Source organism: Boleophthalmus pectinirostris, unplaced genomic scaffold (assembly GCF_026225935.1).
Source record: "Boleophthalmus pectinirostris isolate CB_2022bp ecotype Guang Dong unplaced genomic scaffold, ASM2622593v1 HiC_scaffold_2, whole genome shotgun sequence".
Classification (NCBI taxonomy): Eukaryota; Metazoa; Chordata; class Actinopteri; order Gobiiformes; family Gobiidae; genus Boleophthalmus; species Boleophthalmus pectinirostris.
Genome location: NW_026571152.1, coordinates 44,511,818 through 44,535,587, shown reverse-complemented (window position 1 = coordinate 44,535,587; position 23,770 = coordinate 44,511,818). Strand labels below are relative to the sequence as shown.

Sequence of the window (23,770 nt, the reverse complement as noted above, 5' to 3'; positions counted from 1 at the left end):
GTTTAGTCCTGGTTTAGTCCTGTTAAATCCTGTTTTAAGACCTGGTTTAGACCTGGTTTAGGTCCTGGTTTAGTCCTGTTTAAATCTTGTTTTAGACCTGGTTTAGTCCTGGTTTGAGTCCTGTTTTAGACCTGGTTTTAGTCTGGTTTAGTCCTGGTTTAGTCCTGGTTAAATCCTGTTTTAGACCTGGTTTAGTCCTGGTTTAGTTCCTGGTTTAGTCCTGGTTTAGATCCTGGTTTAGTCCTGGTTTAGTCCTGTTTTAGACCTGGTTTAGTCCTGTTTAGACCTGGTTTTAGTCTTGGTTTAGTCCTGGTTTAGACCAGGTTTAGAACTGGTTTGGACCTGGGTTTAGTCCTGGTTTAGTTTCCGGCAATAAGTGGAATTACCAAAAAAAAAAAAAAAAGGAATAGCCCAAAATGTGAAAACAGGAAAATCTTGCTGTGTAATCCATTTATTTCAGGAAAGTAACTGTAATCGAATTCCCACTCACTGAAACAGTAACTGTAACTGAATACAGTTACTTGTAATTTGTACTCGTAACTCATTACGTAACTCTGGTACTTGTAATCTGTTACTCCCGACACTGGACACGGATCTGTGCTGAGGGGCACATGAAGCTCTGGCTCTGCTCTCTGCTGATTCATCCACTTTACACCAGCTCCACATTCACCCAAGTGAAAAGGAAACACACCCATTTTAATCAAAACCATGAATATGACAAATGTAGTTTTCTCCCTCGAAAATGATCCCTCTGTTATAAAAGAATGTGGTCAAATATATTAAAAAAAGGAGCAGGTTTATAAGATTTAACTTCTTCCTGTTTCTTTTGTTCATGCAGCAAAAAAACGAGACAAATAATCAGAGAAATATTTATGGATTTATGTTCAGTTTCAGATTTTTTGTTGTAGTTGTTCTGTTTAAGTCGATGCAAACAAAATAAAAGCACGAGCAATAAATAAATAAACTCTTGATAAATCGAAACAGCAGCTCACGATATCGATACTGCACCACAATCCAAGTTTCGTTCGTTCATTCGTTTTTCAATATAAAACCAAAAATAAGAAAATGAAAAAACAACAGTTTTCTTCATTATTTGTCTCCAAACCAAAATGAAAAAACAGAAAATGATTTGTTTTTTCAGTTTTTGATTTTGTGTTTAAATGAAGAATGGAAAAAAAACAGATAACGACCGTTTCCCGTTTACGTGACTGAAACTGCGATGTCGGACTGAACCAGGACTGATCCAGGTCCAGGACCAGACAGGACTCCGAGCTTTGACTCTGAGCCTCCGCAGGGTCCGAGCTTCAGTTTCGAGCTCCGGCCCTGCTGTGGGCTCTGAGCCAACGGTCTGGTCCCGGTCTGGTCCCAGTCTGGTCTCGGTCTGGTCTCGGCCTCAGTCCCGGTCTGGTCCCAGTCTGGTCCTGGTTTCAGACCCAGTCTGGTCTCGGTTTGTTCCCGGTCTGGTCCCGGTCTGGTCTCGGCCTCAGTCCTGGTTTGGTCCCAGTCTGGTCCCAGTCTGGTCCCGGTCTGGTCTCGGTCTGGTCTCGATCTCGGTCTCAGTCCTGGTCTGGTTCTGGTCTGGTCCTGAACCTGGATCAGTCCTGGTTCAGTCCGACATCACAGTTTAAGTCACGTAAACGGGAAACGGTCGTTCTCCGTTTTTTTTCCAATTTTTTTATTTAAACACAAAATCGAAAACTGAAAAACCGAATCATTTTCAGTTTTTTCATTTTGGTTTTGGAGACAAATAATGAAGAAAACTGTTGTTTTTTCGTTTTCTTATTTTTGGTTTTATATTGAAAAACAAACGACACACAGATTCACCACCAAATGAAATGATTCGACGTCTTGGGACTTTTGAGGACCTTTACACACAGGATTTGTTGTTCTTTGACTCAAGAACAAAATCACATGTTTCAACATTTCTAAAGAGAAAACATCCAGCTCCGTTTCCTCGAGTCTTGAGCAACAGGAAGTGTGTTTGACGTCCGGCTGTGTCCACACTCTCAGACTGTGATGTGGGTTTGAAGAAAAGAGGAACTACAGGTCCTCAAAGCGTCACCGGAGCCTCCGCACGTGAGAAAACAAAGACCAAGAAGAACTCTGACTCTGACGCGACTCGAGCGCCAACGAAAACCCCGAGCCCAGAGATGAGCCCAGAGTCCAGCCCAGATTTCACTAATACACTTTTAATTAAAGGCGCGGCTCTTCCTCTTGATTCGGTTTTTGTCGCGTTTTAATTTTGACGCTGTTTTTATTCATTAAACCATATTTTTCTTTGGACTTTTAGATTGAAATGTTACAGAGACGTTGTTTTTGCATTTTCTGCTGTGGTTTTTACAGCTGCAGCTCTCGAACATCTCACCACCAAGAAAAACTCTGAATCCCACTGGTCCTGAACCAGGTCTGAAACAGGTCTAAACCAGGTCTGAAACAGGTCTAAAACAGGACTAAACCAGGTCTAAAACAGGTCTAAACACTAAACCAGGTCTAAAAACAGGTCTAAAACAGGTCTAAAACAGGACTAAACCAGGTCTAAAACAGGTCTAAAACAGGACTAAACCAGGTCTAAACAGGTCTAAAACTAAACAGGACTAAACCAGGTCTAAACCAGGTCTAAAACAGGTCTAAACAGGTAAACCAGGTCTAAACAGGTCTAAAACAGGTCTAAAACTAAACCAGGTCTAAAACAGGAAAACTAAACCAGGTCTAAAACAGGTCTAAAACAGGACTAAACCAGGTCTAAAACAGGTCTAAACCGGACTAAACCAGGTCTAAAACAGGAAAACTAAAACAGGTCTAAAAAACAGGTCTAAACCAGGTCTGAAACAGGACTAAACCAGGTCTAAAACAGGTCTAAAACCAGGTCTAAAACCAGGTCTAAAACAGGTCTAAACAGGACTCTAAAGGTCTAAACAGGTCTAAACCAGGTCTAAACAGGTCTAAAACCTAAACCAGGTCTAAAACAGGACTAAACCAGGTCTAAACCAGGTCTAAAACCAGGTCTAAAAACAGGTCTAAAACAGGACTAAACCAGGTCTAAACCAGGTCTAAAACAGGTCTAAACCAGGTCTAAAACAGGTCTAAACCAGGTCTAAAAACAGGACTAAACAGGTCTAAACTCTAAAACCAGGTCTAAAACAGGACTAAACCAGGTCTAAAACAGGTCTAAAACAGGTCTAAACCAGGTCTAAAACAGGTCTAAAACAGGTCTAAAACAGGTCTAAAACAGGACTAAACCAGGTCTAAACCAGGTCTAAACCAGGTCTACTAAACCAGGTCTAAAACCAGGTCTAAAACAGGTAAACCAGGAAACTCTAAAACAGGTCTAAAACAGGTCTAAACCAAAAACCAGGTCTAAAACAGGTCTAAACTAAAACAGGTCTAAAACAGGTCTAAACCAGGTCAAAAACAGGACTAAACCAGGTCTAAAACAGGTCTAAACCAGGTCTAAAACACTAAGGTCTAAACTAAACCAGGTCTAAAACTAGGTCTAAACCAGGTCTAAACAGGTAAACCAGGTCTAAAACCAGGACTAAACCAGGTCTAAAACAGGTCTAAAACTAGGAAAACTAAACCAGGTCTAAAACCAGGACTAAATCAGGACTAAACCAGGTTTAAAACAGGACTAAAACAAGATTAAACCAGGTCTAAAACAGGTCTAAACCAGGTCTAAATCAGGTCTAAATCAGGACTAAACCAGGTTTAAAATAGGTCTAAAACAGGACTAAACCAGGTCTAAACCAGGTCTCTCAGCTGTTATAAATCTGAACGACACAAATGTGGATAAAACCTTTGTTCTTCCACCAGAGGGCGTGCACCACAGTTTGAGAAACACTGAAACAGTATTTTTTGACTTTTCTTTTCATGAGATGAACATGTGTCTCTGAACATCAGACTGACAGTTTGTCCTGTCAGGCCTGTACTTTAAATTTCATGAGAATTTCTTACTAAAGTTGATGTTAAAGTTTAGTTTTGACCTGGACTTTAGATTTTTTGACATTCAAGGATTGAATTACAGGAAAAGAAGAAAAAAAAAAAAAGAAAAACTTTTAATCTTGGTTTTATTTCAAATACTTAACTCAAGTCCTGCTCAAACAATAAGATTTTTTATTTTTTATTTTTTTGGTAAAACAAAATAAATATTATAATGTAACAATTCTATAATAATACAAATTAAATAAATAAAATATTAAAATTAAATCTAAGAAACTCCTAAAGGTGAAACAAGGCGACTAAATGAAATCCTGAGCAGCATGAGTGTGTTTGGTGCACGTGTCCCACAGAACATCTCATGTACGAGGTTTGTGAAGAATATCTCCAGTGCTCGATCATAAAAGACCTCATCAGGTTCTGGCCCGTTTACTGCGGCTTTGTTACGGTTCTGAGGGTCGGGACGGGTCCAGAGGTGCGCCCGCGTACACCGTCAGGTGACCAGGACCGGACCAGGACCGGATCAAAGCTCCACGCTCCTAAAGCCGCCGTCACTTTTATGACATAACTGAACGTTTGTGTTTCTTTGTCTGTGAGACTTCGTGTCGCTGTGTGAAGAATCTCTGTCGTTCAGGGAAAATCTGAGACTAAAGAGAAATTGAAGTTGATAAATTGAGTTTGACGTTTGTCTTGGCGCCGGAGGAAACGAGGCCTCAGGTGTTCATGATGATGTTCTTCATGATGTTCTTCATGTTCATGATGATGTTCTTCATGTTCATGTTCATGATGTTCTTCATGTTCATGTTCTTCATGTTCTTCATGTTGTTGTTGTTGTTCTTCATGTTGTTGTTGTTGTTCTTCATGTTGTTGTTGTTGTTGTTGTTGTTGTTCTTCATGTTGTTGTTGATGTTGTTGTTGTTGTTCTTCATGTTGTTGTTGTTGTTCTTCATGTTGTTGTTGTTGTTGTTGTTGTTGTTCTTTGTTGTTGTTCTTCATGTTGTTGTTGTTATGTTGTTGTTGATGTTGTTGTTGTTCTTCATGTTGTTGATCTTCATGTTGTTGTTGTTGTTCTTCACGTTCCAGAGGACACACGTCTCATCGACCTGGACGAGTCTCACTACAGCGAACACACCGTCTACATCAACCCCCCCGAGCTGCCCCCCCTCCCCGAGGGACAAGAGCACCCCCTACAGTACAGGTACTCACCTCACCACAAGAGCACCCCCTGCAGTACAGGTACTCACCTCACCACAAGAGCACCCCCTACAGTACAGGTACTCACCTCACCACAAGAGCACCCCCTGCAGTACAGGTACTCACCTCACCACAAGAGCACCCCCTGCAGTACAGGTACTCACCTCACCACAAGAGAGCGCCCCCTTCAATACACTTTTATATCAGATGAATTAACTTGAATTTTTGACTTTGCTGTTTACTTCTGCTTGACCGGGACCAAATACAGAATATTCATGTTGTGCGTCTGTTTTTATCCTTAGTAATGGAGATGGAATAAAGACCTTTTCACTTTTCTAAACTGACCCAGTGTCTTGTTTTTGTCTGATTTTCTGTGCACATTTTTGAGGTTTGACCCACAAACGACCACTTAAATAATTTCAAGTTAAAAAGAATCTCTCCAAAAAACATCTGTGTACAAGGAGGAACTAAACACGTACAGAAACTCTTTCTTCTGTGTGACGGGTTCTTCAGTTGTGTAATGTTCCTGTTCCTCTCGGTTCTGCAGTTACTCTGGGTTCCCGGTGCTGGAGGTGGACCTGCTGCAGCCTCTAGAGGGCGCCGCTCCTCCTCCGGGCGGATCCGGCGCTCGGCACGTCAGCCCGGCCAGTCCCACCGCCATTTTCAGACGATCCAAGCAGGTCAGACGCCAAAACTCAGTCAATCCAGTCCACGTTATTTCTACAGCACATTTTATCCACATGACAGTGTCCAAAGTGATGCACAGACAAAAAAATACAAGAAATACAAAAAAAGACAGAAAATCATAAATAAAAACAACAAATAAAAAGAGTTATAATGCATAAAGCTGAAAATGATAAAAATAAATACATAAATAAATAAAATTAAGTCAGTAATGGGCTCATAATGTACTGATACTCTGCAGTGACATCACATTGGGGTTTTCTACTTGTGTGTCTATGGGCGGAATGGTCTGCAGTTACCATGGTGACACAGTGCACACATTTTAACACCTCCAGAAGAATTGACAAAAAGACTGAAATCTGAGCTGGCAAAATAATACAAGACTGACGCTTCACATGGAGTTTTGACAGAGTTTTAACAGAGTTTTGGCAAAGTTTTAACAGTTTCGAAAGAGTTTTGGCAGGGTTATAACAGAGTTTTTAAAGACTTTTGACAGAGTTTTATCAGAGTTTTGAAAGAGTTTTGACAGAGTTTCAAAAGGTTTTTGCCAGAGTTTTGACAGAGTTATTGTAGGAGCCATTTTTCTTTCATTTAGGCTGGGGTTAGTTTGGGTCACTGTTTGTCTGGGCACAGGGTGACCTATATTCGGCTCGGCCACAAGGGGGCAGGGTGGAGTCAAGCCCTATATAAATGCACAGGTGCCAGTGCACTGGGTGTATGGGTGACAGGAGGTCACACGGTTTTTACCGCTCTCTTTACGGCCGGTGGTCTAGTTTTCACTACTCAACTCTGTAATATTATCGAACATCTTTTATCCATTCTACTTCCTACTCCTTTCTGCTTTACGATCCAATCTGCCAATCGGGGAGCGCGTTAGGCCTGGATCCCCTGCACCCAGAGACGACAAAAGGTTAGGACTAAAATTGTCGTTACAGTTATATCAGAGTTTCAAAAGAGTTTTGACAGAGTTTTATCAGAGTTTCAAAAGAGTTTTGACAGAGTTTTATCAGAGTTTCGAAAGAGTTTTGGCAGAGTTTTGACAGAGTTTTATCAGAGTTTTGACAGAGTTTTATCAGAGTTTTCAGTTTTAAGAGTTTGAAAGAGTTTTGCAGAGTTTCAAGAGTTTTGACAGAGTTCAGAGTTTCAGACAGAGTTTTGACAGAGTTTCAGAGTTTCAAGTTTTGAAGAGTTTTGACAGAGTTTCAGCAGATTTTTGACAGAGTTTTGTTTGACAGAGAGTTTTTTGACAGTTTCAGACAGAGTTTTGCAGACAGAGTTTTCAGAGTTTTGACAGATTTTAGACAGAGTTTCAGAGTTCAGAGTTTCAGACAGTTTCAAGATTACAGAGTTTAAGAATTTAGTCAGACAGGCCGAGAATTAGAAGTGACAGGATCTAAATTACGTTGTTTAATTTCACAGCCCAAATGTCCAAGGGCAGTTTGTGTTTGTATTTGTACACAGAGTCATTCAGAGTCATTTACACGATAAGAAACACGTGAGAATCACAAAACAAACATAAACATACAAAAGAGAAGAGAGACAAACAAAAACTGCACTTTCAGTCACATGGAGCTAAACAGAAGCATCACAGCGGAGGTCTGTGTCACACGATCAGACGGCTCCACGTTTTCGCTGAAACTCTGAAACTTTAGACACACTTTAGAGCAGATTTTTAGTTTTTTTTGTTCAAACTATTGCTGACTGCACCTTCATTCTGTCCCCCGTTGATCCTCTGCCGTCAGGAGATGAAGCTGGCTCAGAGGATGGCCAAAGCTCACTCGTCCATGCCCCAGATGTGGTCCAAGTGTCTCCTGCGTCACTGTTACGGCCTGTGGTACATGTGTCTGCCCGGCTTCATCAGCAGCAGCGTCTCCAGGGTCCGAGCTCTGCACACGGCCTACGAGCTCCTGCAGAAGATGCAGGAGAGGAACCTGCAGGCCCCGGACGAGGTGAGAGGGACCTGACACACCAACTCTGTCTGTGTGTGTGCAGGTCTGTGTGTGTCTGACCCTCTGTGTGTGTGTGTCTGACCTGTGAGTGTGTGTTCAGGTGTGTGTGTGTCTGACCTACTCTGTGTGTGTGTGTGTGTGTGTGTGTGTCTGACCTGTGTGTGTGTGTGTGTGTGTGTCCAGTGTGTGTGTGTGTGTGTCTGACCTGTGTGTGTGTGTGTGTGTGTGTCTGACAGGTGTGTGTGTCTGACCTGTGTGTGTGTGTGTGTGTGTGTGTGTGTCTGAGTGTGTGTGTGTCTGACCCTGTGTGTGTGTGTGTGTGTCAGGTGTGTGTCTGACCCTCTGTGTGTGTGTGTGTACAGGTGTGTGTGTCTGACCTGTGTGTGTGTGTGTGTGTGTGTGTGTGTGTCCAGGTGTGTGTGTCTGACCTGTGTGTGTGTGTCCAGGTGTGTGTGTCTGACCTGTGTGTGTGTGTGTGTGTGTGTGTCCAGGTGTGTATGTGTGTCTGACCCTCTGTGTGTGTGTGTGTGTGTGTGTCTGACCTGTGTGTGTGTGTGTGTGTGTGTGTGTGTGTGTGTGTGTCCAGGTGTGTGTGTCTGACCTGTGTGTGTGTGTGTGTGTGTGTGTCTGACCTGTGTGTGTGTGTGTGTGTGTGTCCAGGTGTGTGTGTGTGTGTGTACTGTGTGTACCTGTGTGTGTATGTGTGTCTGACCCTCTGTGTGTGTGTGTGTGTGTGTGTGTCAGGTGTGTGTCTGACCCTCTGTGTGTGTGTGTGTGTGTGTGTGTGTCCAGTGTGTGTGTGTATGTGTGTCTGACCCTCTGTGTGTGTCTGACCTGTGTGTGTGTGTGTGTGTGTGTGTGTGTGTGTCCAGGTGTGTGTCTGACCCTGTGTGTGTGTCTGACCTGTGTGTGTGTGTGTGTAGGTGTGTGTGTCTGACCTGTGTGTGTGTGTGTGTGTGTGTGTGTGTGTCCAGGTGTGTGTGTCTGACCTGTGTGTGTGTGTGTGTGTGTGTGTGTCTGACCTGTGTGTGTGTGTGTGTGTGTGTGTGTCCAGGTGTGTGTGTCTGACCTGTGTGTGTACGTGTGTCTGACCTGTGTGTGTGTGTCCAGGTGTGTTACCGGGTGCTGCTGCAGCTCTGTGGTCAGTACAGTCAGCCCGTTCTGGCCGTGCGAGTTTTGTTCGACATGAAGAAGGCGGGACTCCAGCCCAACGCCATCACCTACGGGTACTACAACAAGGTGAGGCCGCGACGGACAGGGGGCGCTCTACGGGAGTTTACGGGAGTTTACGGGAGTTTACAGAAGTTTACGGGGCTTTACAGAAGTTTACGGGAGTTTACAGAAGTTTACAGGAGTTTACAGAAGTTTACAGGAGTTTACGGGAGTTTACAGGAGTTTACGGGAGTTTACAGAAGTTTACGGGAGTTTACAGAAGTTTACGGGAGTTTACAGAAGTTTATGGGAGTTTACTGAAGTTTACGGGAGTTTACAGAAGTTTACAGGAGTTTACGGGAGTTTACAGAAGTTTACAGGAGTTTACAGAAGTTTACAGGAGTTTACAGGAGTTTACAGAAGTTTACGGGAGTTTACAGAAGTTTACGGGAGTTTACAGGAGTTTACAGAAGTTTACAGGAGTTTACGGGAGTTTACAGAAGTTAGTTTACGGGGGTTTACAGAAGTTTACAGGAGTTTACAGAAGTTTACAGGAGTTTACAGGAGTTTACAGAAGTTTACAGGAGTTTACAGAAGTTCACAGAAGTTTACAGAAGTTCACAGAAGTTTACAGGAGTTTACAGGAGTTTACAGAAGTTTACAGGAGTTTACGGAAGTTCACAGGAGTTTACAGAAGTTCACAGAAGTTTACAGGAGTTTACAGGAGTTTACAGGAGTTTACGGAGTTTACAGGGTTTTACAGAAGTTTACGGGTTTACAGAAGTTTACAGAAGTTTACAGGAGTTTACAGAAGTTTACAGAGTTTTACAGAAGTTCACAGGAGTTTACAGAAGTTTACAGAAGTTTACAGGAGTTTACAGGAGTTTTACAGGAAGTTTACAGGAGTTTACAGAAGTTTACAGAGTTTACAGAAGTTTACAGAGTTTACAGAGTTTACAGAAGTTCACAGAGTTTACAGGAGTTTACAGGAGTTTACAGAAGTTAGTTTACGGGGGTTTACAGAAGTTTACGGGAGTTTACAGAAGTTTACAGAAGTTTACAGAAGTTTACAGGAGTTTACAGGAGTTTACAGGAGTTTACAGAAGTTTACGGGAGTTTACAGAAGTTTACAGGAGTTTACGGAAGTTTATGGGAGTAACTTTGGTGGATAATCGACGTGGTGAATACTTAGCAGAGTTTCGTTGTAATTTATCTTAATTTGTCTAATTATAATCTGATTATTGTGTACATCAGATCAGTGCATTATAGTGTGTTCAGACCCGAGCGTCAATGCGCCCGGTTCACACACAAAGTCTATGTGGACGTGTGTTTGGGGCATCTTACATTTTGCGGCGCATCTTCACTCATCAGTGCTTCACGAATCTGGCGTTGACCAATCAGGGATGACTATCGAGTGATGTAGTGACGTTATTACCTGAAAGATGAAGAAGAAAGAGAAAGACCCGGGAACCACAAACACTAGGACAACATCAACGTCAGAACATGTCATTAGAATAAATATAAACGCTCCGCCGTCGCCGATGATCACTGTTGCTAGGTAACAGTGGTGTGGTGTTTGGTTGCTAGGTAACAGTGGTGTGATGTTCATGTGTGCAGGCCGTGTTGGAGAGCACGTGGCCGTCCACCACCAGGGGGGGCTACTTCATGTGGAGGAAACTGCGGAACATCGTCCTGTGTGTGGTTCAGTTCAAACAGGCCCTGAAGAAACAACCGAGTCCCAACAAAGACCCGCAGCTCTCAGGTCCTCACTCAGGTCCACTCAGGTCCTCAGCACTCAGGTCCTCACTCAGGTCCACACTCAGGTCTCACTCAGGTCCTCACTCAGGTCCACACTCAGGTCCTCAGGTCCTCACTCAGGTCCACACTCAGGTCCTCAGCACTCAGGTCCTCACTCAGGTCCTCACTCAGGTCCACACTCAGGTCCTCACTCAGGTCCTCACTCAGGTCCTCACTCAGGTCCTCAGCACTCAGGTCCTCACTCAGGTCCACACTCAGGTCCTCACTTAGGTCCTCACTCAGGTCCACACTCAGGTCCTCAGGTCCTCACTCAGGTCCACACTCAGGTCCTCACACTCAGGTCCTCACTCAGGTCCTCACTCAGGTCCACACTCAGGTCTCACTCAGGTCCTCACTCAGGTCCTCACTCAGGTCCTCAGCACTCAGGTCCTCACTCAGGTCCACATTCAGGTCCACACTCAGGTCCCACACTCAGGTCCTCACTCAGGTCCTCACACTCAGGTCCTCACTCAGGTCCACACTCAGGTCCTCACTCAGGTCCTCACTCAGGTCCTCACTCAGGTCCTCACTCAGGTCCACACTCAGGTCCTCACTCAGGTCCACACGCTCAGTCTCAGAGTCAAAGACATTTTCCGTCTGTTCTTCTTCTCTTCTTCTCATGAGTCGTTCTGATCTTTATACAAAAATGATAAACAACAAATAAATATGTGATAGAATTCAGGTTCAGTTTTACACCTTTGTCAGTTTATTCTCCCCTCACTTTCCTCTCTGTCCTGTCTGTCTCCCGGTCCGTCCTCTGTCCTTGTCCCCTCAGATGGGAGCGACCTGGACACGGTGAGTCACGGCAGTGAGGACAGCACCAACGACTCCACCGAGCGAATGTCCCTCGACGCCGACTTCGCCAAAATCGACTCCAGCGACGACGGCTTCAGCACAGGTCACCAAACACGGAACACGGAAAACATGAAACAAAGAACATGGAACACGAAACAAGAAACACAAAACAAAGAAACACAGAACATGAAGCACAGAACACGGAACATGAAACACGAGACACAAAACACCAAAAACAAAACATGAAACACGGAACAAGAAACAAGAAACAAAGAAACACTGAACATGGAACACAAAACATGAAACATGGAACACATAAAACTAAACACAGAACACGAAAAATGAAACTCAAAACACGGAACATGGAACAGAACACAAAACAGAACATGAAAAAAAAAACATGGAACACGAAACACAGAACACAAAAAACAAAACACGAAACATGAAAAATGAAACGCGAAAAATGACACAAGAAACACAAAACACGAGGCATGAAACACGAAGAAACACGAAAAACAAAACAAGAAACATGAAAAACGAAACAAGAAACACGAAAAACAAAACAAGAAAAACGAAAAACAAAACATGAAAAATGAAAAACAAAACCATCTGTTGTCTGAACGTTTCCTGGTGGAGTTTTCTGACTCGTGTTTCAGCTGCAGATGTGAGCAGCTTTTTGTGAAAGCGCATTAACATTTTAATGAATAATTTATATTTTCATTTTTAAAAATCCAGTTTGGCAATTTTTTACGTTTCGGATTTAATTTCCTGGTTGTAAATCATGACATCACACTGGGAATTCCAAAACTGCAAACTCAGCCACGATGAACCCAGAGCCCAGACCCAAGAATATTTGACAAATACAAATATGTGAAAACATCTTTATTTGGTTTAAACTTTTCTTCCCAAACTGCATCTTGATTTGTGTAAAACTCTAATTTATATTTAATACAGGTTTGATCAAAATCAGAGAATCACCCAAAACTACCACACACTGAGCAGGACCAGGATCAGGGTCAGGGTTAGGGTCCAGGGTCAGGGTCAGGGTCAGGGTCAGGGTCTGGGTCAGATGTTCTCAGTCTTCTTAGAGGTTCTAACAGCTCTGTGTTTGTGTTTGTGCAGGAGGTCAGTCGGATCAGGGCTACGACTCTCTGTCCAAAGAAGAGGAGCGTCTGTGTGTGAGGGACGCTGAGGCTGCAGTGACCGAGGACCGAGGACAGAGGGCGCCGCCGGGTCAGTCTCTCTCTGTTCATGTTTCTTATGATGCAATTTTCTTGCTGCATTTTATGTAAAACAAAACAAAACAAAAATACAGTACAGTTAAATCAAAAAGCTCACAGCAGATCTAGAGCTACAAAAGCCCGTCACAATAATCTCTTTATTTACTTATTGTTCAAAACCTGAAAGATGGGACTGTACATTTTGAGTTTTATTGGTCATCAGTGAGATAAGTGACTTCTGTGGCTGAACATTGCCTCATTTTTGGCAAAAGGAGAAATTAAATTTGTCGACTACACAAAGTTTATTTGGTTGAATCTGTTTCTCGGCTCGTCCAAGCAGCTTCTTCAGTCCTGGTCAGACTCTGGTGACACTTCCTTATATCTGTCTGAAGGGAGGAGCTAACTACACTGAAACTACTCTGAAACTAACACACACACTGTTTACAGTTTGTGTTTGTTAGTTCGGTCTGTTGACCTGCACTGAGTGTGGATCAGGTCAGCAGAATCACTCAGGGCCATAATGGAGCTTTCACTCCTCTGGACCTGACCTGAGGCGTGAAGAACCTGTTTTTCTCTTGTTTGTTTTAGGTTTGAGGATGGACGTGTAAGTAGGAGACAGATGATGTCTGAGTCCATGTCTGTTTAAAGAAGGATTCTCTGTCTTAAAAAAACAGGTTCTTTAACTCCCCTTGGTTTGAGAGGGGAGTTAAAGAAGCTGTTTTTGTTAAGAAAAAGAATCAACAGGCCGAGCGACAAACACAAACTGTAAACAGTGTGTGTTAGTTTCAGAGTAGTCTCAGTGTAGTTAGCTCCTAGCCAGGCTGATGCCCCCTAGTGCCTCCGCTCAATTTCATTTCTCTCCAGTGACTAGATCAGGAATCAGAAAACACTCGAAGGTTTGTAAAAGCCCCGGAAGTACGAGTCCGGGCACCAGCCAATCAGAGAAGAGACAGACATTCTGTGTTGTCAGCGATTCCCCGAGATCGAGGATTTAAAGTTGGAACAAAGAGAATGTTTGGTGAATTTGATCTCGGGGAAAGACGTTATTGTTCTTCTTCCTGTGAGATTTGGAGCTTTACAAACGTCACGACCAAACAGCAGCGATTGGTTCAATAAAAAAAGTCCCCGTCTCCTGTCGAGTGAACGAATCCTAATGCTGCAGGTCACACGGTTTCCACCAAGTGAAACCAACTCAGGAATCAGAGTAGTTAGCTCCTCTCTGCAAACAGATATAAGGAAGTGTCACCAGAGTCTGACCAGAACTGAAGCAGCAGCTTGGATGAGCTGAGAAACAGATTCAACCAAATAAACTTTGTCCAGTTGACAAATTGAATTCCTAATTTTTCTGTGGATTCCACCTGAACGACTGAGGGATTTTTCACACATTGCTTCATTTTGCTGTTGATCTGTTTCAGCTCAGGCCTTTTTATTTTATTATAAATTTAAAAATGGTTTTACTGAGATTCTCCTGCTTTACTGTTTTTGTTTCAGTGTCATAAAGTAGTTTGAGTGTCGTCTTTTATCTCAGTATTTGTCTGCAGTGAGATGTGGAGCTTCATGTCGTGACCTGGTGTCAGACCTGGAGCTAAACTGTGATGTTCTCCTGCAGGTCCGAGTGTCCGGCCGGCGTGTGCAGACTCCGCTCTCAGCGCGCTCACCTCCAGACTGGAGCGGCCCCGGTCTCTGGAGCTCTGCGGGGGTCAGGAGGCCTCAGTCAGGGTCTCCGCTCCTCACCTCTGCCCCGACGGACTCTACCAGGTCCAGGAGGAGGTGGAGGTGGACAAGCCCCAAGAGAGCGCTCAGGTCGGGGGGGCGGGTGAGAGCGGTCAGGACGGGGCGGGTGAGAGCTTGGACACGGCGAGGACCTCCAAGACGACACCGCGTGAACCTCAGGACGCCTCCACCTCCTCCAGCTCCTCCATCTCCTCCCCCAGAGCCTCCACGCTGCACCGCTCCACCTCCAACCTGCCCCTGCCGCCCAAGACCAAAGAGCGTCTGCGTCAGTCCCCCTCCCTGCCTCTGGGGGAGCTGCGGGAGCGAGCGTCCCCCCTGAAGTCGCCGTCGTCGCCCACGCCGTCCACGGGCTCCTCCTTCTCCATGGACGCCCTGTTCACGCCCACGCTCGGCATCTTCAGGAGCAGCGTGATCTCGGCGGGGAAGGGCGTGGCCGAGAAGGCGAGCCGGCTCTACTCGCGCCTGTCGTCTCAGACCTCGCTGTCGCAGGTGAGCGCGCTAACTGAAGCACTGCTCTGTCTGAAGCTCCGTCGCTCAAATACTCGGACTCATCACAGGGAATGAACCTGGGCTCTGGGATTATTTATGACGTTTTCAGACGAGGTTAAAACTTTTTTTGTCTGTATTTGTGTCACCACCGTAACCGCTGAACATTCAGCCAGTAGAGGTGCATGTAGAACACCCCCAGCATGAACTATACTTTGATAACTGAGCCGTCCCTGAGAAAGACCGGACCTGGGTCACACCTGGAGTGGGGTTTACCTGCTGGAGTTTAGTTCTGTCCTGTGAAAGTCTTGTTGAGATTTCTATGATTTGTTTTAGTCCTGGTTTGGTTCTGGTCCAGTCCTGGTCTGATCCTGATTCAGACCTGGTGTGGACCTGGTCTGGACTTGGGCTGGAGTTAACGACTTTAAATTAATGAAAATCAGTTTAGTCTCGGTCTGAGATTTGTTTTAGACTTGGTTAAGTTCCGATTTAGTCCAGGTTCAAACATGTTTTAGTCCTGGTTTAGTCCTGGTTCAGTCCTGGTTTAGACTTGGTTTAGTCCTGGTTTAGTCCTGGTTTAGACCTGGTTTAGTCCTGGTTTAGACCTGGTTTAGTCCCTGGTTTAGACCTGGTTTAGTCCTGGTTTAGTCCTGGTTTAGTCCTGGTTTAGACCTGGTTTAGTCCTGGTTTAGTCCTGGTTTAGTCCTGGTTTAGACCTGGTTTAGTCCTGGTTTAGTCCTGGTTTAGGGTTTAGTCCTGGTTTAGACCTGGTTTAGACCTGGTTTAGTCCTGGTTTAGACCTGGTTTAGACCTGGTTTAGTCCTGGTTTAGTTTTAGTCCCTGGTTTAGTCCTGGTTTAGACCTGGTTTAGACCTGGTTTAAGTCCTGGTTTAGTCCTGGTTTAGTCCTGGTTTAGACCTGGTTTAGTCCTGGTTTAGTCCTGGTTTAGTCCTGGTTTAGACCTGGTTTAGTCCTGGTTTAGTCCTGGTTTAGTCCTGGTTTAGACCTGGTTTAGTCCTGGTTTAGTCCTGGTTTAGACCTGGTTTAGTCCTGGTTTAGACCTGGTTTAGTCCTGGTTTAGTCCTGGTTTAGACCTGGTTTAGTCCTGGTTTAGTCCTGGTTTAGAGGTTTAGTCCTGGTTTAGTCCTGGTTTAGTCCTGGTTTAGTAGACCTGGTTTAGACCTGGTTTAGTCCTGGTTTAGTCCTGGTTTAGTCCTGGTTTAGACCTGGTTTTAGACCTGGTTTAGACCTGGTTTAGTCCCTGGTTTAGTCCTGGTTTAGACCTGGTTTAGTCCTGGTTTAGTCCTGGTTTAGTCCTGGTTTAGTCCTGGTTTAGACCTGGTTTAGACCTGGTTTAGTCCTGGTTTAGTCCTGGTTTAGACCTGGTTTAGTCCTGGTTTAGACCTGGTTTAGTCCTGGTTTAGTCCTGGTTTAGTCCTGGTTCCTGGTTTAGACTTTGTTTAGTCTTGGTTTAGTCCTGGTTTAGACTTTGTTTAGACTTGGTTTAGACCTGGTTTAGTCCTGGTTTAGTCCTGGTTTAGACCTGGTTTAGTCCTGGTTTAGTCCTGGTTTAGTCCTGGTTTAGTCCTGGTTTAGTCCTGGTTTAGTCCTGGTTTAGGTTTAGACCTGGTTTAGTCCTGGTTTAGACCTGGTTTAGTCCTGGTTTAGACCTGGTTTAGTCCTGGTTTAGTCCTGGTTTAGTCCTGGTTTAGTCCTGGTTTAGTCCTGGTTTAGTCCTGGTTTAGACCTGGTTTAGTCCTGGTTTTAGACCTGGTTTAGTCCTGGTTTAGTCCTGGTTTAGTCCTGGTTTTAGTTCCTGGTTTAGTCCTGGTTTAGTCCTGGTTTAGTCCTGGTTTAGACCTGGTTTAGTCCTGGTTTTAGTCCTGGTTTAGTCCTGGTTTAGTCCTGGTTTAGTCCTGGTTTAGTCCCTGGTTTAGTCCTGGTTTAGACCTGGTTTAGTCCCTGGTTTAGTCCTGGTTTAGTCCTGGTTTAGACCTGGTTTAGTCCTGGTTTAGTCCTGGTTTAGTCCTGGTTTAGTCCTGGTTTAGTCCTGGTTTAGACCTGGTTTAGCCCCGTTTTAGTCTCTGGTTTAGTCCTGGTTTAGTCCTGGTTTAGTCCTGGTTTAGTCCTGGTTTAGTCCTGGTTTAGTCCCTGGTTTAGACCTGGTTTAGTCCTGGTTTAGACCTGGTTTAGTCCTGGTTTAGTCCCTGGTTTTTAGTCCTGGTTTAGTCCTGGTTTAGTCCTGGTTTAGTCCTGGTTTAGTCCTGGTTTAGACCTGGTTTTAGTCCTGGTTTAGACCTGGTTTAGTCCTGGTTTTAGTCCTGGTTTAGTCCTGGTTTAGTCCTGGTTTAGTCCTGGTTTAGTCCTGGTTTAGTCCCTGGTTTAGACCTGGTTTAGTCCTGGTTTAGTCCTGGTTTTAGTCCTGGTTTAGTCCTGGTTTAGTCCTGGTTTAGACCTGGTTTAGTCCTGGTTTAGTCCTGGTTTAGTCCTGGTTTAGACCTGGTTTAGTCCTGGTTTAGTCCTGGTTTAGTCCTGGTTTAAGACCTGGTTTAGTCCTGGTTTAGTCCTGGTTTAGTCCTGGTTTAGTCCTGGTTTAGTCCCTGGTTTAGTCCTGGTTTAGACCTGGTTTAGACCTGGTTTAGTCCTGGTTTAGTCCTGGTTTAGTCCTGGTTTAGTCCTGGTTTAGTCCTGGTTTAGTCCTGGTTTAGTTGTTTAGTCCTGGTTTAGTCCTGGTTTAGTCCTGGTTTAGTCCTGGTTTAGTCCTGGTTTTTTAGTCCTGGTTTAGACCTGGTTTAGTCCTGGTTTAGTCCTGGTTTAGTCCTGGTTTAGTCCTGGTTTAGTCCTGGTTTAGTCCTGGTTTAGTCCTGGTTTAGACCTGGTTTAGTCCTGGTTTAGTCCTGGTTTAGTCCTGGTTTAGTCCTGGTTTAGTCCTGGTTTAGTCCTGGTTTAGTCCTGGTTTAGAGAGTCCTGGTTTAGTCCTGGTTTAGTCCTGGTTTAGTCCTGGTTTAGACCTGGTTTAGTCCTGGTTTAGTCCTGGTTTAGTCCTGGTTTAGACCTGGTTTAGTCCTGGTTTAGTCCTGGTTTAGTCCTGGTTTTAGTCCTGGTTTAGTCCTGGTTTAGTCCTGGTTTAGACCCTGGTTTAGTCCTGGTTTAGTCCTGGTTTAGTCCTGGTTTAGACCCTGGTTTAGTCCTGGTTTAGACCTGGTTTAGTCCTGGTTTAGTCCTGGTTTTAGTCCTGGTTTAGTCCTGGTTCAGTCCTGGTTTAGTCCTGGTTTAGTCCTGGTTTAGTCCTGTTTAGTCCTGGTTTAGTCCTGGTTTAGTCCTGGTTTAGTCCTGGTTAGTCCTGGTTTAGTCCTGGTTTAGTCCTGGTTCAGTCCTGGTTTAGTCCTGGTTTAGTCCTGGTTTAGTCCTGGTTTAGTCCTGGTTTAGACCTGGTTTAGTCCTGGTTTAGACCTGGTTTAGTCCTGGTTTAGTCCTGGTTTAGTCCTGGTTTAGACCTGGTTCAGTCCTGGTTTAGTCCTGGTTTTAGTCCTGGTTTAGTCCTGGTTTAGACCTGGTTTAGTCCTGGTTTAGACCTGGTTTTAGTCCTGGTTTAGACCTGGTTTAGTCCTGGTTTAGACCTGGTTTAGACCTGGTTTAGACCTGGTTTAGTCCTGGTTTAGTCCTGGTTTAGTCCTGGTTTAACTCGTGCTTCTGTTTCAGGACGTGAACGTGGACGTGTTGAGCCTCTCGTCTCTGACCTCAGACACAGACTGTTGTTCTCTGCTGGACACTGATGTGACCCTGGACCCTGAGGGCCTCACGTCGCCGCAGCACCCGACCAGCAGGGGGCCCCGGCGCAGCCCCAGCAGCCCCGACCGCGTCTTCAGACACAACTCCTTCTCTGGTCAGTGGACTTTCTCCACTCTGACCTTTTTATGGGTGAAACTCGTAGAACTGAGAGCGACGCCGACTCGTTTTGGTCCAAATGTTAAAAAAAATGTTCTGTTCTAGTGACGAGGGGCCCACAGCCAGGTCTAGACCTGGTTTAGTCCTGGTTCAGTCCTGGTCTAGACCTGGTTCAGTCCTGGTCTAGACCTGGTTCAGTCCTGGTTCAGTCCTGGTTTAGACCTGGTTCAGTCCTGGTTCAGTCCTGGTTTAGTCCTGGTTTAGTCCTGGTTTAGTCCTGGTTTAGACCTGGTTTAGTCCTGGTTCAGTCCTGGTTCAGTCCTGGTTTAGTCCTGGTTTAGTCCTGGTTCTGGACTTTTTAAATTCATAACCGAGTTTGAACGAGGGATCGGGATTTTGTTTTGTTGTCGCTAATCTGTGTGTCATTTGTTCATTCGTTTTTCAATATAAAACCAAAAATAAGAAAACGAAAAAACAACAGTTTTCTTCATTATTTGTCTCCAAAACCAAAATGAAAAAACAGAAAATGATTTGTTTTTTCCGTTTTCGATTTTGTGTTTAAATGAAAACTGGAAAAAATGGATAACGTCTGTTTCCCGTTTACATGACTTCAGTGACTGTGATGCCGAACTTTTGTACCATGTACAGACTGAACCAGGACTGATCCAGGTCCGAGTCCAGACTGGGACCAGAGTGGGACCAGAGTGGGACCAGAGTGGACTCTGAGCCTCCGCGGGGTCTGAGCCTCAGCTTCGAGCTCCGGTCCTGCCGTGGGCTCTGAGTCTCCGGTCTGGTCCTGGTCTGGTCCTGGTCTGGTCCATTTGAACCAAAAGCTCTTAGTTCGGTTCATTTTCGTTGGTGTGAAAGCGTCAGTTGGATCCTTTGCTCCACCTCGGAACCAGTCGTGGTTCTTGAGTGTGGAGGACCAGAGCAGCTCCGTCCAGACCTGTAGTCCACAGAACATCTCACTTTCCCCACACGGAACCAGCGCACAGACGATGACACCACTGGTCCCGGTCTGGTCCCAGTCTGGTTTCGGACCTGGATCAGTCCTGGTTCAGTCCGTACGCGGTGCAAAAGTTCGTCATCACAGTCACTGAAGTCATGTAAACGGGAAACGGCCGTTATCCATTTTTTCCATTTTTCATTTAAACATTTCATTTTGGTTTTGGAGACAAATAATGAAGAAAACTGTTGTTTTTTCGTTTTCTTATTTTTGGTTTTATATTGAAAAACGAACGAACGAATAAAACACGGATCGTCGCTCCACATACAAAATGTTCTCTGTAAACTCGGGATGATTTCTTAGACAAATGTTTCCTTTTTGGTTCTTCCTGTGGATCAATCCTGCCCATCACCTTCACCTTTCACTATTTTTCAATTCGTTGGGAAGAGAAACAGTTTGAACAGGAGGTTTGAGTCACACACATCTGATTCACTTTTGCATTTATAAAGTTCACAAACACATTTCTCGAGTCGTTTTCCGCTGTTTGGATCCAACAACCACAACAATTAACGATGTCCGAATCCCAAAACTAAAATATGACAATATCAGAACCAGAAACAAAAGTGAAATGGTTCAAAAGACTTGAGAAGATCGACTCTGACAACAGACACGTCCCACTGGGAAAACAAACATGGAGGTTTGATCCTCACTTTTTCCTTCCCAGTTGTTTTAGATCAATATTGAAATTTAAAATGACACAATTAGAACAGAACGATCGCCAGGAGTCAGAGGGTTGAAAGTTGCTGAAATATTTGAACGTTGTTGTTTTTTTCTCTTCTTGTAGGAGGTTTGGCTCTGGCCTCCAGGTCTCCTCACACTCCAGAATCGTCTCCAGAAACCGGACGCTTCCAGCCGTCGCCCAGCTTCTCCGTGGAGGTTTGAAAACACGTTCTTCTCTGTTCTGACGTTGTTCTGGTTCTAGAGTCTCGTCACACACAGACCTGGAGATTTGTTTTTGTTTCATTCACATGTTTAACTCACGAGTTCTTCTCTCAAACTCACGCCTCACAGTAAGAAGGTTCTGGGTTGTCTGAGTTTGCATGTTCTCCCCGTGTTTGGGCGGGTTTCTTCTGGACTCTGGGTTCCTCCACGAGCCCAAAACACGAACCAGAAGTAAAATCCTCCAGTTAAGGTCCAGACCAACACCAACTACAAGATCATGGAGATGGACCCCAGGCCCTGTGTGCTGGTTTAGTCCTGGTTTAGTCCTGGTTTAGTCCTGGTTTAGACTTCTGAGTTGGTCGTCATGGCGACATCATTTTACAGCTGATTCTGGCACAAACACTGACCTCAGTCCTGCTGCACATGTGGACACACGTGTTTTTTCTTCACGTGTGTCGCGACTCCCCAGTGGCTCTTTCAGGCGCGTCCTCTGTTCCACCTCGTGATGTCATCATGTGGTGATACAGGAAGTGCTCCACTGTGTTTTTAAACTCCACACACCTTCATTAGAATCATCTGGATCATTTCAGTCCTGGAGTTCCCAATCTCGACTGAACTAAAGGGAAAAGGAGCTGAGAACTTCATGACATCACAAGGTGGAACAGAGAGTTTGGAGATTTGGAGATGTGACAGACTCAGAATAAAGATTTACTCAAACAAACACGACTCCAGCTCTGAGTTTGAGGTTTTGAGGTTTGTTTTGATCAGAACATTGACCTAAACCTCACATGCGTCAGTTTGTGCTGTTGGACCTTTAAACTCATCCGTGTTTCTTTTCTCCATGTTCTTCTGTTCTTCTGGTTCTTCTGTTCTTCTGGTCGTGGTCCTCAGGTCCTGGTGTCCAGCTGCAGTCGCTGTCAGACGTGTGAGGGTCTGGTGTACGATGAGGAGATCATGGCCGGGTGGACGTCCAACGACTCCAACCTGAACAGCTCGTGTCCTTTCTGTGGCTCGGCGTTTCTCCCGCTGCTCAGTGTGGAGATCAAGGACCTGAGGCGTCACAGGTGAACCACACCTCCTGTCTTCAACTACATCGTTTTATTTTAAATGTGTTTCCCCCAGAATGAACCACCAGAGTCTGGGGAAACTTTTAATTACAGTTTTCGGTTCATTTGTAACGAGCAGTTTTCATTTTCTTCAGCTGAATGTTTCTGTGATTTTATTACTGAATTATTCAGTCGTTACATTAAAGTTTTACCAGTTGAATATGAAATGATTTAAATCAAACACTTTAACAGTGAAGTTCTGTTCAGACCAGAGACGTCCAGTTCACACACAGAGTCCACGTGGACTAAACCAGGACTAAACCAGGTCTAAACCAGGACTACACCAGGACTAAACCAGGACTAAACCAGGACTAAACCAGGACTAAACCAGGTCTAAACCAGGACTAAACCAGGACTAAACCAGGACACAAAACCAGGACTGGACCAGGACTGGACAGGACTGGACCAGGACTACACCAGAACTGGACCAGGACTGGACCAGGACTGGACACCAGGACTGGACCAGGACTGGACAGGACTGGACCAGGACTACACCAGGACTGGACCAGGACTGGACCAGGACTGGACCAGGACTGGACCAGGACCAGTGTCATTAGTGGAGTCGATCTCCTGATGAGTTGATGTAATAAAAACACTAAAGTCTCCGTCTGGTCTTTTGTTCTGGACCAAGACTGAGGAATGACACTTTTTTCCAGGACAAACTGAGGCTCTGGACGCGTCGAGTGTGTTTGTCCTGTTGGTCTGCGGCGTCTGAACTCAAATGTCAAAGCTCCAACTCGAGGCGTCCAGAGCGTTTTTTTTTTTTTTCTCCGGTCTGAACAGAACTTATGAACGGACACGAGGTATTTTATGTTTATTTGCGCTGCCTGGAATGTTCCACAGTGGCATTAAATGTATTTATTCTACTTTTATGCAATTACAGGTGTAGAAAAATCATTCAAAACACATTCTCACTGTGAGCAGAGTCACCTCAGGCTCCACAGATCTGACCCGTAACAGGCGACTCCATCAGGCCAAGTTTAATGCCAAACTGTGGAACATTCCGGGCATTTCCGTGGATGCAAGACTCTTTGTTTATTTATTTGGCTGCTGTTGAATGTTTTAAATCAGGGCTGGTAATTATTTTTTTGAGAAACAGAAAATATTGTGGAGGCCAAAACGTTTAACTCAATTCTGCAGAAGATGAATCGTGTTTCTTTATAAAATCAGTAAATCTCGTTGTGACGCTGCTCAGACTCAGGAGGGTTTAAGTTCTGACTCAGAAATGAAAAAAGAAGCAACAAAAAATATGATTTATTCAGTCACATTTCAAAGTTTATTGAAAACCCTTCAGCGTCTACATTTCTGTTCTGCTCCTGGTCTTTGTTTAGTCCTGGTTTAGTTTTTTTTTAGACCTGGTTTAGTCCTTGTTTAGGCCTAGTTTTGTTCCTGTTTTAGTTCTTGTTTAGACCTGGTTTAGACCTGGTTTAGTCCTGGTTTAGTCCTGGTTTTAGTCCTTGTTTTGTCCTTGTTTAGACCTGGTTTAGACCTGGTTTAGTTTTTGTTTAGACCTGTTTTTTAGTCCTTGGTTTAGTCCTGGTTTATTCCTTGATTTAGTCCTGGTTTAGTCCTTGATTAGTCCTGGTTTAGTTCTGGTTTAGTCCTGGTTTTAGTCCTGTTTTAGTCTTGGTTTAGTCTTGGTTTAGTCTTGGTTTAGTCCTGGGTTTTTAGTCCTGGTTTAGTCCTTGTTTTAGTCCTGGTTTAGTCCTGGTTTAGACCTTGTTTAGTCCTGGTTTAGTCCTGGTTTAGTCCTGTTCAGTCCTGGTTTAGTCCTGGTTTAGACCTGGTTTAGTTTTTAGTCCTGGTTTAGTCCTGTTTAGTCAGTCCTGGTTTAGTCCTGGTTTAGACCTGGTTTAGTCCTTGTTTAGTCCTGGTTTAGTCCTGGTTTAGTCCTGGTTTAGTCCTGGTTTAGACCTGGTTTAGTCCTGTTTAGTCCTGTTTAGT

General features: G+C 44.5%; 1 protein-coding gene across 1 annotated transcript in view; it reads left to right on the top strand.

The window, feature by feature from the left end:
* dennd4a (DENN/MADD domain containing 4A) overlaps positions 1-23,770 on the top strand; it is a 74,443-nt gene that overhangs the window by 41,596 nt on the left and 9,077 nt on the right. The window contains 12 exon segments of the mRNA XM_055155719.1: positions 2,626-2,644; positions 5,017-5,131; positions 5,675-5,807; positions 7,554-7,760; positions 8,871-8,999; positions 10,530-10,674; positions 11,485-11,607; positions 12,627-12,737; positions 14,334-14,947; positions 18,647-18,830; positions 20,623-20,714; positions 21,612-21,784. Coding sequence (XP_055011694.1) covers positions 2,626-2,644; positions 5,017-5,131; positions 5,675-5,807; positions 7,554-7,760; positions 8,871-8,999; positions 10,530-10,674; positions 11,485-11,607; positions 12,627-12,737; positions 14,334-14,947; positions 18,647-18,830; positions 20,623-20,714; positions 21,612-21,784 — 2,045 coding nt within the window.